The 14,386-nt window shown below is 39.4% G+C and overlaps 1 protein-coding gene across 4 annotated transcripts in view; it reads left to right on the top strand.

Moving 5' to 3' along the window:
- The window catches only part of CDH18 (cadherin 18), a 659,070-nt gene that overhangs the window by 515,892 nt on the left and 128,792 nt on the right, over window positions 1–14,386 (top strand). For all 4 annotated transcript variants that reach the window (XM_087961171.1, XM_087961173.1, XM_087961170.1 and 1 more), the window contains one exon: window positions 7,312–7,431. In XM_087961171.1, coding sequence (XP_087817297.1) covers window positions 7,312–7,431 — 120 coding nt within the window. The remainder of the gene's footprint in view (window positions 1–7,311; window positions 7,432–14,386) is intronic.

Genomic DNA, 14,386 nt, shown 5'->3' with positions numbered 1-14,386 from the left:
TGCTGGTCATTGCAGCAGCTGCTGTGCGGAGCTGTTCTGCGCCACACAAAGCAGCTGTGCTTTGAATTCTGGCCATAAAAGTGAGTATGGGAGCCTGAGCGGGAGGGTGGGCCAAACACAGAGCAGCGAAGAGAACTGGTTCAGTCTCCACTGCTCATCGCCGCTACCGGCTCTCCAGAACCAGGCAGAACCGGTTGAATACCACCACTGACTGAATATTACCTTCAGTAGGCTGGAATTGTAAAATAAGTGAGAGGACAATTATGCCAGATAGGCTTGTTCTACTATTGCTCTGTTTTGGTTTCATATAACATACAAGTTTTTTTTTAATGTGGTGTTATAAAGACCATTTTTTTTAACAAGAAAATGTTTATGGATTTTTAAAATTGCAATACCTAGAACAATAAACTGATTATATGGAAAATACAGGGAATTCTGAGCATGGCAGAAGCAAAGTTCACCCTTCAGTTTTGAAAAGGCAGTGTAACTGTACATTTATAATCTCGGATCTTGCAAATTGAGTTTGCTTTCTCTTTTCGAGCTGACTAGCTATCAACATAATGTAAAACCTGATCAATGTTATTTTATGCGCAGAGTTTAATTCTATTTAAAAACTACTCCATATGATTTCTTATATGCAGCACAATGCATGCTTCTTTTTTCTGTATTTTTCTGTCCACTTATCTTTTTTCTTTGTTATTTCTAAGATACACAAAGTACTTTTCTTCTTTTAAAAATAATGATCTTAATAAATGTTTTTGAACCAAGTACATTTTCAAAGTACAAAAGCAGTGGATAATTAAGTGCCAGTCTGTAGATTAATTCAGGAAGGGATATCACTCAAGTTTTGTACTTACTGGAATTTGAAAAAATAGTAGTGAGTTGCTGTGGAATGAAAATATGAGTCTGAATATAAATTCTTAGGATTTAGGTGCATTCTGAAAATGAGCTGTGCTGACTTTCTGTAGTAATTGACTAAACTCCAGCCTATCAGCTAAATTACTTTTACTCACAGTACTGGAATATTTAGAATCCCAGATCCTAGGAAAGCAGGATCTGCTTCTCTTAAGGGATAGACTCATATTATGAAGAATGGTATTTGTGCTATTGATCTCTGTAAAACAAAGAGGTAAGAAATTTTGGGACAAAAGGAATAATTATTCTAAGTTGTTTCACTCAGTTGTCTTCAGGATTTTCTACCCCAAAATGAACAGCCCCAGTCAAGTTGTGTGCTTTTGATGACTTGCTTACAATCCAGAAAATTTAAGCAATTCAAAATCAGGTATATGAGTTACTTTTCTTGCCCTGTAGATCTGCTTGTGAGCCTGTGATCATAGCTTGTGAGCAATGTATATGTCTGTACATAGACATATACACGCAAGAGAGGGGGGAGGAGAGAGAGAGAAAGAAAGAGAGAGAGAGAGAGAGAGATTGTAGATGGATCCACCCATAACTATGAGTGATTCCTTATATTTTTATTTATCATCTATCAATCTTACCACCCTACATACCTATCTCCCTCCTTCCCGATATAAACAAATATTTAACTCATGCCCTAGTGGGCACTTGACTGGTAACAACTGTAAAATAAGTGAGGAAACAATCATGCCAGATACATTTGTCCTACTATTGCTCTGTTTTGGTTTCATATAACATATGTGTTTTTTAAATGCAGTGTTATAAAGACCAATGTTTTTTAAAAAAAATATTTATGGATTTTTGAATTGCAATATCTAGAACAATGAACTTATTATATGAAAAAAAAATACAGAAACACAAAACCTGGCAAATGAAATAGAAGCACATAAACCACTAACTATAATCAAGAGCTGAAAAGCTGTGCAGATGAAATGTTTTTCACCTCTTTGCAAAAACAAGTGAGATTTGAGTAGTCCATGTAGCTCTGAGGAAAGGGAATTCAAGAGGTTGGAAGGCATTGCTGAGAACGCTTGTTATCTGGTCCACTCTCCATAAACCTCAGGGAGGAAAAGATAGCCTCAACCGGACTTTTCTAGACATCCAGATGGAATCAGCAAATATGTATCAGGCAGTGTCTTCTGTGAAGACACTGCCTGATACATCCCTGCAACATATAGGGATTTAAAGGTAATAACCAGCTTTTTTTAAAAAAAAACACACAAATTTTATTAATTTTTAAAAACAATACACAAACAAACAAAACGTAGAATATAATAACATAAGACATCTTTTCTGAAAAACAAATAAAACATCTTATTTAAAGACAGGATAGTTCCAAATTATCACATTTCCAAACAAGCACAATTTAATATGTATATTTATCTTATCTGTTCAACTTCATATCTTTTCCCAATTTCTCCCTTTCCTTCTATTCAATTATATTTCTTTCGCCTTGGCTTGTATATATTCATTGTATCTATCTGTCTTATTTACAATTTCGTTATTCTCTTCCAACATTCTTCTAGCGTTTTATTAATTCAAACATAGACAAACAAAACACAAAACATAAATACATAAAACTTCTTTTTGGAAAGCGGCTTACCCCGAGTTACATCTTTTTGTACAGACATAAATCAGATTCATGCTCACTTAATATACTATTTCATATCTTATCTAACATTCTATATTTTCTATATATTTTCTCTCTTCATTCACTCTCTTAATTCTATTTTATTTATTTCATCTCAGTTTAGATAATTATATTTGCATCTTTTGTCCATTCTCTTTCAATTATCTATTTATCTTTTCTTTCTAATACAATATTTCTCCTGTAATCACTGGTTGAAGTATGACAACTTTTTATCTTTCCCCTAAATTTAACACTTAAAATAATACATACTTTCCATACTGATTCTGCTTAGTACATTCTAAGTATTACATTTTAGAATAATAAAACAAAACAAAAAAGAGATTTTTATACATTCCCTTTAATGCATTATTAACTCATATAATATTTCAGTTTTCTAACTTGATTTCAAATACTAATATCTACAATACAGTCTTATGTACTTTTGCAGAATCATTTTTTAAAATTATATTTTACCCTTTGTCTCTGAAAAAACCTGTTTTTTAACATCTTGTTTTAAACTTTTATGACTTCTCTTTCCTTTTTCCCTTCCTTTCTTATCAATTCTAGCCTTTTTGCCCCCCCCCATCTCTCAAACTCCACTCTTAATCTTCCCTCTCTGTTGTATTTCTCTTTTCTATTGCTTTCTGACATTGTATCGATTTTTCACCTTATTTTTCCCTTTCTTGGTTGCTTTTTTAAGTTCTGAGTTCTCCAAGAGGGCTGGGATGAAGAAGAAGAAGCCATCTTTAATGGACATATGATCTTAGTTGAGGAAGAAAAGAGAAAGGGGGGAAAGAAAATAACCAGCTTTTTGATACTCCCCTCAATAACCTAGCCATTACATTCTGCACCAGCAATAGCTTCTGGGTTGTCTCCAAAGAGAGCCGTATAGACAGTGTATTTCAGTTCTTTATCTGAGTACTGAATTACTGACACCAGAAAATTCAGGTCTAAAGTGAGTCATAAGTAGTGTTACAAATGAAGCTGGGTGATGGCCAATTGTCACAATTTTTACCTGCTGTTTTAATGAGATCCAAAAATTTAGGAGAATCATTGCCCCCAAGTTATGAGCCATCGGGTTCAGGGGAAATGAGATTCCCACTGAGGATAACTACTAGGATTAATGTTATTGGGTTGCCTAGTTTCATTTAATTATGTTGTAAGTGAATACACCATATTGTTTCAATGCAGTGAGATTTGTAATAGTCTAGCTGTTTATTAATAATCAACAACTCCATAATAATCAACTTGGCTCTGAGTAAATGGACGGCTATCATTTATTAGGAAGCTAGGTTTCATCTGGGTGCCTGGTTGGGGAGTGTTTGAGCTGGAGGTATCAGGGGGGATCTGTTTGTGCCCAGGTGTTTGCCTGGCTTGTGGTGTGGAGATTTTTTTGTTTGTGAGTGCAGGCTTCCAAATAATTGACATTCTGGTGGAATCATCTCTTCTATTCATGCTTTCATGTCTTTTTTCAATCTCTATGGCTTCTCTGATAATTCTGTAGCTAGGGTTTTCTATAGTGGCTAGGATTTTTGGTGCCATTGAAGTCGATGCTATGACCTGTGGCTTTCATGTGTTGGACTAGTGAGGAAGTGTGTTCGAGCTTTTTTACTGCATTTTTGTGTTTATCCAGGTGGGTACTTATTCTTCTATTGGTCTGTCCAATGTATGTGGCAGGGCATGATGCACAAGGGACTTCATATATGCCTTAGTTTTCCAGTTCAATTTTATCTTTGGGGTTTCTTAGGATGGCTGCTATTTTTCTGTCTATTTTGAAGGCAGTCTTGATGTGATGCATCAGTCTTGATGTGATGCATGATGTGATGCCTGTGTAGTATCTTACACACACACACACACACACACACACACACACATACATATATATATATATATATATATATATATATATATATATATATATATATATATATATATATATATATATATATATATGTATGGTATTCAGCTTTGTTCGGGTATTTTCCCACATCATTATAGTTGTGCTTTTAAAGTTTTAGCAACGTTTCGGCAGAATCTCATCTGCCATCATCAGGATTCTGTATAGTGTTCATCTGTGAGTCAGATTTTCACAGCCTGCTCAGACAAACACAATACTGATGATGGCAGATGAGATTCTGTTGCAACGTTGCTTTAATATATATATTAAAGAGCCATTGCGGGGCATTATTTCTCTTCAAATCCAAGCAGCGATCAGTAACTAACCACATAATAGTACTTGTTAGTAATAAAAAAGAAAAGATAAGAAGTCTTTGTAGAACATCTTTCCAAATCATCTCAACTATTCATTATACATTTTGCTTTTGGGATCAAGGATTTCATTTTACTCAGTGTATCTCCTGTATAATTTTCAGTCCTCCTGCCCACCCTTAAGCACTTAACCTTGCTTTTTAGAAATTAAGTCTTGGAATATATCACACGCAGGCTGAAATTTCTAAAAACACATAAGGAAACGATTTAGAAAGTTAACCATGCTTTGAATAATTTAAGTGTCTATGTGTAACAAGAGAAAAGAGCTTTTTTTTTAAAAAAAGCCCCAATCTATCAAAATGTGTGAAATACTTCTGAGAAATTTCAGAGGCACTTCCTCTTTCCAACTTACTATTAGAATTACTATCGCTAGTTCTGGGTGGCTCAAAACCTTCCTTGAAAGACAGAAACTTTCCAGTGAGTCTGCAATCATAGCATCAAATGATTTTTTTCTGTGCTGAATTTCAAAGAACACACAATATGATATAAGTTGCCCTTGACTGAAAAACTTTTCATTTAGTTTGAAGTTAGAACAGCACTTGAAAGTAGTGGCTTGTACTGATCCTCTCACTTTGTAAACATTGCAGCATCCCCATGACCACGTGATCAATATTCGGGCATGGCATCCAACATACATTTATGATAATTGCAGCCTCCCAGGATCACCATTTATAACCTTCCCATCTGGCTTCCGACAAGCAAAGTCAATGGGGGAAGCCAAACTTGCTTAACAATCTCAAATAATACAGTTGTTAAGCAAATTTGCCCTCCACCCATTAACTTTGCTTGTCAATATTTGACTTAACGATGGAAATTCTGGCCTCAATTGAGGTTGTAAATTGAGGTTGTAAATTGTGCTTCAGCACAAACTAATTTCAAACTGAACAGGTTAATACTTTTTGGCAGCTGCAGTTGCCCCGTCAAGTCGTAGCCCTCTGCTCTCTGGTCTGCTACTCCAACAACTTCCAGGCTCATTGCCCTGTTTTTTCCCAGAGGTACCAGGGACCAACTTATTCTCCTCCTCCAAACTAGCATCTGGAGAAGAGACTGGTGACACATCCATTACATTGCTTCACAATTACAAGCTGGGTGATCATTTCGTATTGTTTAATAAGCAGCTTGTCTCTGTATTGTTTTCAATCTTATTACAGTGCTTATTTTTTTCATGGAAAAAATTCATGGAATCTTATTACAGTGCTTATTTTTTTTTCTTGATAAGAAACTTTTCATACCCTCTCCTTGCTGCTTCAGAGTTTGTCACCATTAGTTGAAATTATTTCCTTAATTTGGATTTGGAGGAAGAAAATAAAGTAGTTTCTAATATGCCCTGTTATTGAGCATACAGTAGCTGGCTTTCAAAGCTTTGTAGTTTAAAATATCTTGTCTTTTTTCAAGTTTTAGTATATAGTAAGTCTCCCCATCAAAAATGGCCTTTTGTCTTTTGCTGTGGAATTGCAAACACAAAACATGAAGGTCCAAAATATAGAGCGAACATAGGAATATGAGTTAAAAAAAACATGGCTAGGTTACACATAACCATTGTAGTCAGCCAGTTTCTGAGCTTTTGTGCTTTCATATTCTTTAAAATAGCAGGAATATCCAGTGTGGAGTGGTGATTATTGAGATCCACCTTCTAATCCACAGAAACTCACTGGATGATTTTAGTTCTTTTCTGTCCCTCAGTCCAACTCATTTATTTATTTAGCATATGGCATATCATATATGGGCTAGCAATAGATATTAACATTACTCCTAGATTAATAAACACAATAAAATACAAATGTTTAAAAGATCTATGTTTGAATACCAATATCTAGGTCATCTAATCATTGAAGTACAGCATTGTTTATATTTAAAAAAATCAGATACTGGACCGATATATGCCCTCAGTTTATATCCACTTATGATGTGATGTACAGTTTGAAGTAGGATCTAGGTGTCACACTGAGGGGAAGATACTATGCCCCATTTATACAGTTTGTCCTGACAGATGCCATGTGAGATGCAACTCCTATTCAGGATGGTCCATTGCTAATGTGATAGTTCAAAGCCTGGCACCTTTATTGTGGGGTCATTTATATGTCTTTCTGTCTCTGGGCATTCAGTGACCTATTTGGCTTTCCAGTGGGAATCAAAATTAAAGTTGTTGGGCAAATGTTGTACAAGTGCCAGTAGAGGCTTCCTGGATTTGAATCTTCCAACAGATGAATGAGGAAAGTTGGCATGCACCCACAGGAGTAAGTTTAAACCACGACAATCCAACTCATAGGGTTACTTTTGTGATAAAATGAAGAGAGATCCAGATATAATCCACCTTAAACTCTAGGGAAAAAAAGATGATTATAAATCTAAAAAATCATGAGAATAAGGTCAGTGGCTTAATGTAAGATTATACTTATTTGTAAGTCTTCTTATTGAACTGAAAAAGCATCAGAATGTACATTACTTAAAAATCTGTACATTGAAGGTGAATCATGTTTCTTTGACTATGACAGGTACTTCAGTCCTTCAGGTGACAGCTACAGATGCAGATGATCCCACCTATGGAAATAGTGCCCGTGTAGTTTATAGTATTCTTCAAGGGCAACCATATTTCTCTGTTGATCCTAAAACAGGTAAGTTGATTTTTTCCATTATAGCTTCATCATGAACAATATTATATTAGGATGTATGATATGATAATTGCATCAACATTATCATTTCTATTTTTAACATACTACCATAATTACCACACAAAACATTACAAGTGCATACTGCACAGACACTTTGGGCAACTTTAGGATTTCCTCCTTTTTATGTCCAAATCTTTTCCTTGTTATATATGAGTAAAAAAAGAGGGGAAATCTGACCAAAGTATTCACCTGTAGGCATTTATAACTCATTTAGAGGATGACAATATTTATTTGAAAGGCAGACTGTTTTCTAATTTGCTTTTGAAATTAGATGGCTGGATTCAATAAAAATACTTTAGTAAGAACAAAATAAAATCATATTAAATCCAGGGCCATTTTCCTTTTATATAAAGGCAGGTAACAGAAGAGTGTTTAAATGGTATCAGTGATAAACTGCAGTTATACATATTTGAAATATCTGTGTGACTGAATGCACAAACACACAGGTATGCAATTGTTATTTCCAATGGATGCTAAAATAAAAGGTGACTGTATAAACAAGATGCTGTTCTGATTCAAACATATATTTCATTTTTTAGCTGTAAAATAGTCCCTAGACTGAAACATTGCACTTTTGTGGCACTGATTTCGAAACTTGTACCCTGTCACATTTAGGATTTCTGATAAATTATGGACATTTTCTCATATTAAAAATGTGGCATTTTTCTTTTCATTCTAAATTATGAAAGTGTAATATCAATATAACACTAGGATTATAGTTTGATTAGTCATTAGAATGTTGCCATTTAAAAATTAAGCAAACATAACTTAGTTTTGACATTTGAAATTGTATGTCGCATTTGTATATAAGAGATAGTTATAATTCTGTATAGCATATTTGTTCAATGGTTGATAGAACATTTTATTAATTTATTTTTCTTTTAATGTATATGTTACTTAGCAAACAACATAACCTTTTTGTTGTTTGCATTTTCTTAATTCTTTAAGTTTATACTCTTCTTCCATTTTTACCGAAGTATGAATGTTGAAGACATACAGATATCAAAGACAAACTTAGATTAAAATAACTTGAAATTATAAATCATACACAACCTTATAATAATAATCCTTCATTCAACAGTTGAAGTTCCATAATACAGCATTCCAAAATCCATGGAGAATTTCAGATGGAACGAATTTTGGACATAATCCTGTTATCAAATGGTGTGAATATCTCAGCCACATTGTATTACCATTCTTTTCAACTGGAAGGAAATTCAAATAACATATTTTCATCTGTAGTCAAAAGAGCCACACTGGCATAGCTTTATACCTATTCAAATTATGATAGCACTCTTTTTAAAAAAAAAGTTCTAGACCAATACTCGAATACAGTTCATCAGTCTGGAACCCACACTACATATCTGATATTAGCACAATTGAGAAAGTCCAGAAATATTTCACAAGAAGAGTTCTCCACTCCTCTACTCGCTGTAGAATACCTTATGCCACCAGACTTGAAATTCTAGAACTAGAAAACCTTGAATTACGCCGTCTTCGGTCTGACTTAAGCATGGTATACAAAATCATACATTGCAATGTCCTACCTGTCAATGAATACTTCAGCTTCAACCATAACAACACAAGAGCACACAATAGATACAAACTCAAAGTAAACCGCACCAAACTTGATTGCAGGAAATACGACTTCAGCAATAGAGTGGTCAATGTCTGGAATACTCTACCCGACTCTGTAGTTTCTTCCCCAAACCCCAAAAACTTTAACCTTAGACTGTCTACTATTGACCTCACCCCTTTCCTAAGAGGTCTGTAGGGGGCGTGCATAAGCGCACCAACGTGCCTACCGTCCCTGTCCTATTGTTTCTCTTATTCTTTTATTTTTCTTATATGTAACCATTTCATGTATTCACAACTATGTATACATTTATACTTATTATCTTGTAAACAATTGGCAAATCAAATAAATAAAATAAAAATAAATAAATAAATAAAGTTTTAGTGAATTAATTTTATAAAACTGAATAACTTGGTATACAGGAAAAAAAAGAAAGAAAGAAATTGGGAGGCCTTCATCCCGCCTTATTAGCACTAGAGTTACTCTAATGAGATGTTCAACCATATAAATTGTTTAGATAAATAAATATGGTAGAATAATATACACAATGTCACATGCTGCCTTTCCAGGGCCTCTTACCCATGTGTCAATTCTCTCCCTTAGTGGAGAATTGGGAGAAAGGATTGCCTTGTGAATGGCGGAATGATTTGGTCAAGAAAAAAAAAATCACATCTGAGTTAACTAAAAGGAAAGTTTTAATTCAGACTTTTCCATTGATCAGGGGCCAACAATTTGTATTTAAACAACAAGGTGTTAAGTATGGAGAATAATGGAGACCAGACATCTGACCAGTGACTTCAACTCTTTAATAACAGTAAATAGAACAGAACAGAGCAAGGCTATGGGCAGCAGTAACCCTTTTATAGGGTTAGCTGCTACCTTATTACCCAATGAGATGAGCAGCAAGTTCAAACTAATAACAAATAAGAATAGTCCGAATAGTGGCCAATCAGGGACTAGTTCTGGCCCAATCCAAAGTTGTTGTATAAGGACCAATCAAGTGTGCAGGTTTTCAAACCCTGATTTGCATTTAAGTTATTAACTTTTATTGATTCACAACACCCCTCCCCCTTGGGTTCCGTTTGAGGGGAGCTGTAATAAAATCCTCAAGATAGACAGGCCATTTGGTCTGCCTGGATGATTTCCGAGGCTCCACCGGTTTTGGTCTAAGGTCCGGTTCCGGTGGAGCGTTTGGATGATCTTTATTAAATTCTGTTTCGCTGCACGGTGATTCCGTGCTGCTTTCACTCTGGTTGTCTCCGCTAATCCGTGTTTCTTCGGGGTTTTGCAGTTCGGTTTCCCCGTATTACAGTTCCCTGAAAAGTCAACTCCCCCCGCTTCACGTTCCGGTGTCTCGCTGGGCCGTAGGGTTCCCGTTGGCCTGCTATTTGTCATATCACAGTCAATTCCCTCGATATTTCCTCCCCCTTGAGTTGGTGAACCCGGGGAGTCATGGGTGCTGGGTGGTAATCTCGATCGGAGTTGGTCTATGTGGCGTTTCCACACCCTCCCATCGTCTGTTAGCAGGCGGTAAGATCTAGGCCCGGTGAGGTAGGTAACGGTTGCGGGTATCCACAACGGGTCACCAGAAAAGTTTTTGGCAAAGATTAAATTGCCTACCTTAAATTCCCGGCATTTGCTGCTGGAGCCGAAGGGCTTTTCCGGTGCGAATGCGGGGTGGAGCCGGTCAAGGTGCGATCGTAGTTTCCGCCCCATAAGAAGTTCAGCGGGTGTTTTGTTGGTCACACTGTGGGGCGTGATATGCTGTAACAAGAGAATTCGATTGATTTTCTCATCGATGTTGCCGAATTCCATTTTGTGAAGGGTCTTTTTTACAAATTGTACCATGCGTTCTGCACGTCCATTGGCCGCAGGGTGCGCGGGCGAGGTTAGCGCATGGCGGATGCCCCGATCAGCAAGATATTGTTCAAAGGGTAACGCAGTAAACTGTGGGCCGTTGTCCAAGACCAACACGTCTGGGAACCCATGTGTGGCAAATAGTCTGTTTAATTTATTGATAACTGAGTCCGTTGTAGTTGTGTTCATTCGATGGATCTCGAGCCAATTCGAATAGGCGTCGACAGTAATAAGGAAAGTGTGTCCTTTGGTAGGCCCCGCAAAGTCAATATGAATACGGGACCATGGTCCCCTCGGAGTTTCCCATTCTGTCGGGATTGCTTTAGGCGGAGCGTTGCTGACGTCTTGGCCACGTTGACAAGTAGCGACCCAGGCCTCGATTCTTTTGTCGATTCCCGGCCACCAAGCGTAGCTGCGTGCAAGTGCTTTCATCCACACGATACCCGGATGTCCTTCATGCAATACCGCCAAAACAGTTTGTTGCAATTTGCTAGGGATTACGACTCGATCGCCCCACAAGATACAGCCTTTCTGGGAAAACAGCTCAGTTTGGCGGCTTTTAAAAGGCGCCCATTCCGGTGCTATTTGGTCTGTCGGCCACCCCCGTTCAACCCAGCGTAGGATGTGTTGCAGAACTGGGTCACGTTTTGTTTCAAAGGCAATGTCTCTAGCCGTCAATGGTGGCACATGTAGAGCTTCGATCTGTAGTGTTGAGATGGTGGGGGCTGGATCTACAACAGAGTCTGGAAGCGGCGTTCTGCTCAATGCATCAGCGTGGAGAATTGATTTCCCCGGGCGATGTTGCAAGGTGTAGTTGTAGGCCGCCAAGAATTCAGACCAACGGATCATTCTGGGGGACAATATATACAGGGTTGGTTTATTACCCGCAATGATTCCCAGTAGCGGTTTATGATCAGTGATTATTGTAAACGCACGGCCATAAACATATTCATGAAATCTTTTAACTGCAGCCACAATAGCTAAAGCTTCTTTGTCCAGCTGACTATAATTTCGTTCAGCTTTAGCTAAGGTTCGCGAAAAAAACGCGATGGGGGCTTCCGCTCCATTTGGTAATACGTGGGGCCAGAATTGCCCCAACCCCAAAAGGTGATGCGTCACACGTGATAGTGAGCGGCAGAGTCTCATTGTACTGCATAAGTACAGAATCAGAAGTTAGTAATTTCTTTACTTGTTGGAAAGCATGTTGTTCCCGTTGTCCCCACACCCACGTTGCTTTTTTGTCTAATAGTCTATGCAATGGTTCAGCTACTGTTGCTTTGTGGGGTAAAAAGACATTATAGAAATTGATAAGTCCAAGTAACGCCTGTAGGTCTGCCTTGTTCCTTGGAGTGGGGCCTTTTTAATTGCCCGTAATTTGTCTTCGGTGGGATGGATTCCTTGGCTGTCCAGGAGATATCCCAGAAATTCTACTTTTTCGGTACATAACTGGCATTTATCTTTTTTTACTCTGAGGCCTGCATTTTGGAATCTTCGTAAAACCTCTCTGAGTCGTTTTTCTAGAATGTCTTTGTTAGGTGCGGCGATGAGTACATCGTCGAAATATGGGACAACGCCTCTTATCCCTTGTAACAACCTTTCCATTAAACTCTGGAAGATTCCAGGGGCGACGCTTACCCCGAATTGGAGCCGGTTGCATTTAAATGCGCCCCTATGCGTTACGATCGTTTGCGCCTCAGCTGTGGTTGGGTCTACAGGCAATTGTTGATACGCCTGGGCTAGATCTAGTTTGGCGAAAACTTTCCCGCCACCCAGGGAATGGAGCAAGTGTTGTACTTTGCTGCAGTGCGTGGTTTAAGGTGGCCCGGTAATCTCAGCAAATTCTTAGGGACCCATCAGGCTTGATAGGCGTCACTATCGGGGTTTCCCAACAGGCGTGGTCGGTGGGTTCCAGTACGCCCTGCGCTATTAGCTTATCGAGTTGTTCGTCGATTTTAGGCTTCAAGGCGAACGGCACCCGACGCGGCTTAAGGCGGATGGGTGCTATCTCAGGGTTCAAGTTAAACGAGATCGGGGTCCCCTTGTACTTGCCTAGTCCATTCGCGAAAACGTCTTGGAATTCTTGCACGAGTGCTTCTTCCCAATCGCTGCTCTCGGCCCTGTGGACTCCGGCTACAGTGATTCCGAGCGGTCTGAACCATTGAAGGCCTAAAGGCTAGGCCTGTCGCGTCCACGACAGTCAGTGGTAGTGCGACGGTGCGGTCCTTGAATGAGACCTGGAATCTGCGGGACCCGACAACGGGAATTCTGTTACCCTGATAGTCTTTGAGTATAACCCTTTGAGGGTTAAGGTCTTGGCGGCGAATCGTTGGAATGAGCTGTTGTAGCGTTTTCCACGATACCATCGAGAGGGAAGATCCCGAGTCCACTTCCATCACACAAGGTTTGTTTTTGATGGCGACCTTTACTCGGATTTTCCCGGCATCAAGGGATGTAGCGTGGCCTATGGTGATTGTTTGGTGGGTCTCTTCCCGCCGGGTTTCTTCGCGCCTGGTGGAATTGGTGGACGGTTTGTTTCTGTAGGAGTGGTTTCCCCATTGGTGGTTCAATTTTTCTCGGTGTGTGCCGAAGAATCCTGAAGATTGGAATTCGGCCTGTCGGGGTTTGGAGTTCTGTTTGCTTCTGCAAACCTTTGCGATGTGACCTCGTCTCCCGCAATTTCGGCAGAGTGCGTCGAGGAATTTGCAGCCGGATCGTGGGTGATTGGCTCCACAGCCGGCACACGGTCGAAATGAGTGTTGTGTGGACTGGTCTCGCTCCGTTCGAAGTCGGTTGACCTCTTCCTCATCGCTGTCGGACGGGGACTCTAGGTCTTCGTGGTGAGTTGATACCGGGTGTCTCTCTGAGCGAGGCGAGGTATCAGTGGCGAGTTTACGTAGCGGTGCGTTGGTGCGGCGCATTCGGGCTGCCGACTTCTTGGTCGCCTCCGCTGCCGAGGCTTCTTTAAGGGCATCGGTGAGGCTGATGTCCCCCTTAGCCATGATTTTGCTCTGGATCGTGCCGTCTTCTAGGCCCAGAACCAGGCGGTCCCGGAGGGCTTCTTCTAAGTCTGCGAATCCGCAGAGGCCTCCAAGGTTGCGGAGGTCCGCGATGTAATCGGCAAGGCTTTCGCCTTTCTGTTGGTCCCTCCAGTAATATTCGTGTCTTCTGACTAGGGTTGGCACGGTGGGCACGTAGTGAGCCCGTAGTAAAGGCTCGAGGACGTCCCAGTCCATCTCTTTTACCTCTGCTGGCTTGGCAAGTGACTTTGCCATTTTAAACACGGTAGGCCCGCAGTGGGTTAGAAATATAGCTCTTTTTTTCCCGGCTGTTGCATTTTTCAAATTGTTGGTCTCCAGAAACATCTGGAACCTATCCATGTACGACTCCCAGTCTTCGGTTTCTGGGTCGAATGGAGCGGGTGGTACGGCACCGCTGCCCATGTTGCCGTTGATGGTGCGTGTTCGA

This window comes from Notechis scutatus, chromosome 3 (genome assembly GCF_049901735.1).
Source record: "Notechis scutatus isolate UNSWTSFEM ecotype Mainland chromosome 3, rNotScu1.2, whole genome shotgun sequence".
NCBI lineage: Eukaryota > Metazoa > Chordata > Lepidosauria > Squamata > Elapidae > Notechis > Notechis scutatus.
Note: the sequence above shows the minus strand (reverse complement) of the source record. Positions and strands in the feature narration are given on the sequence as shown.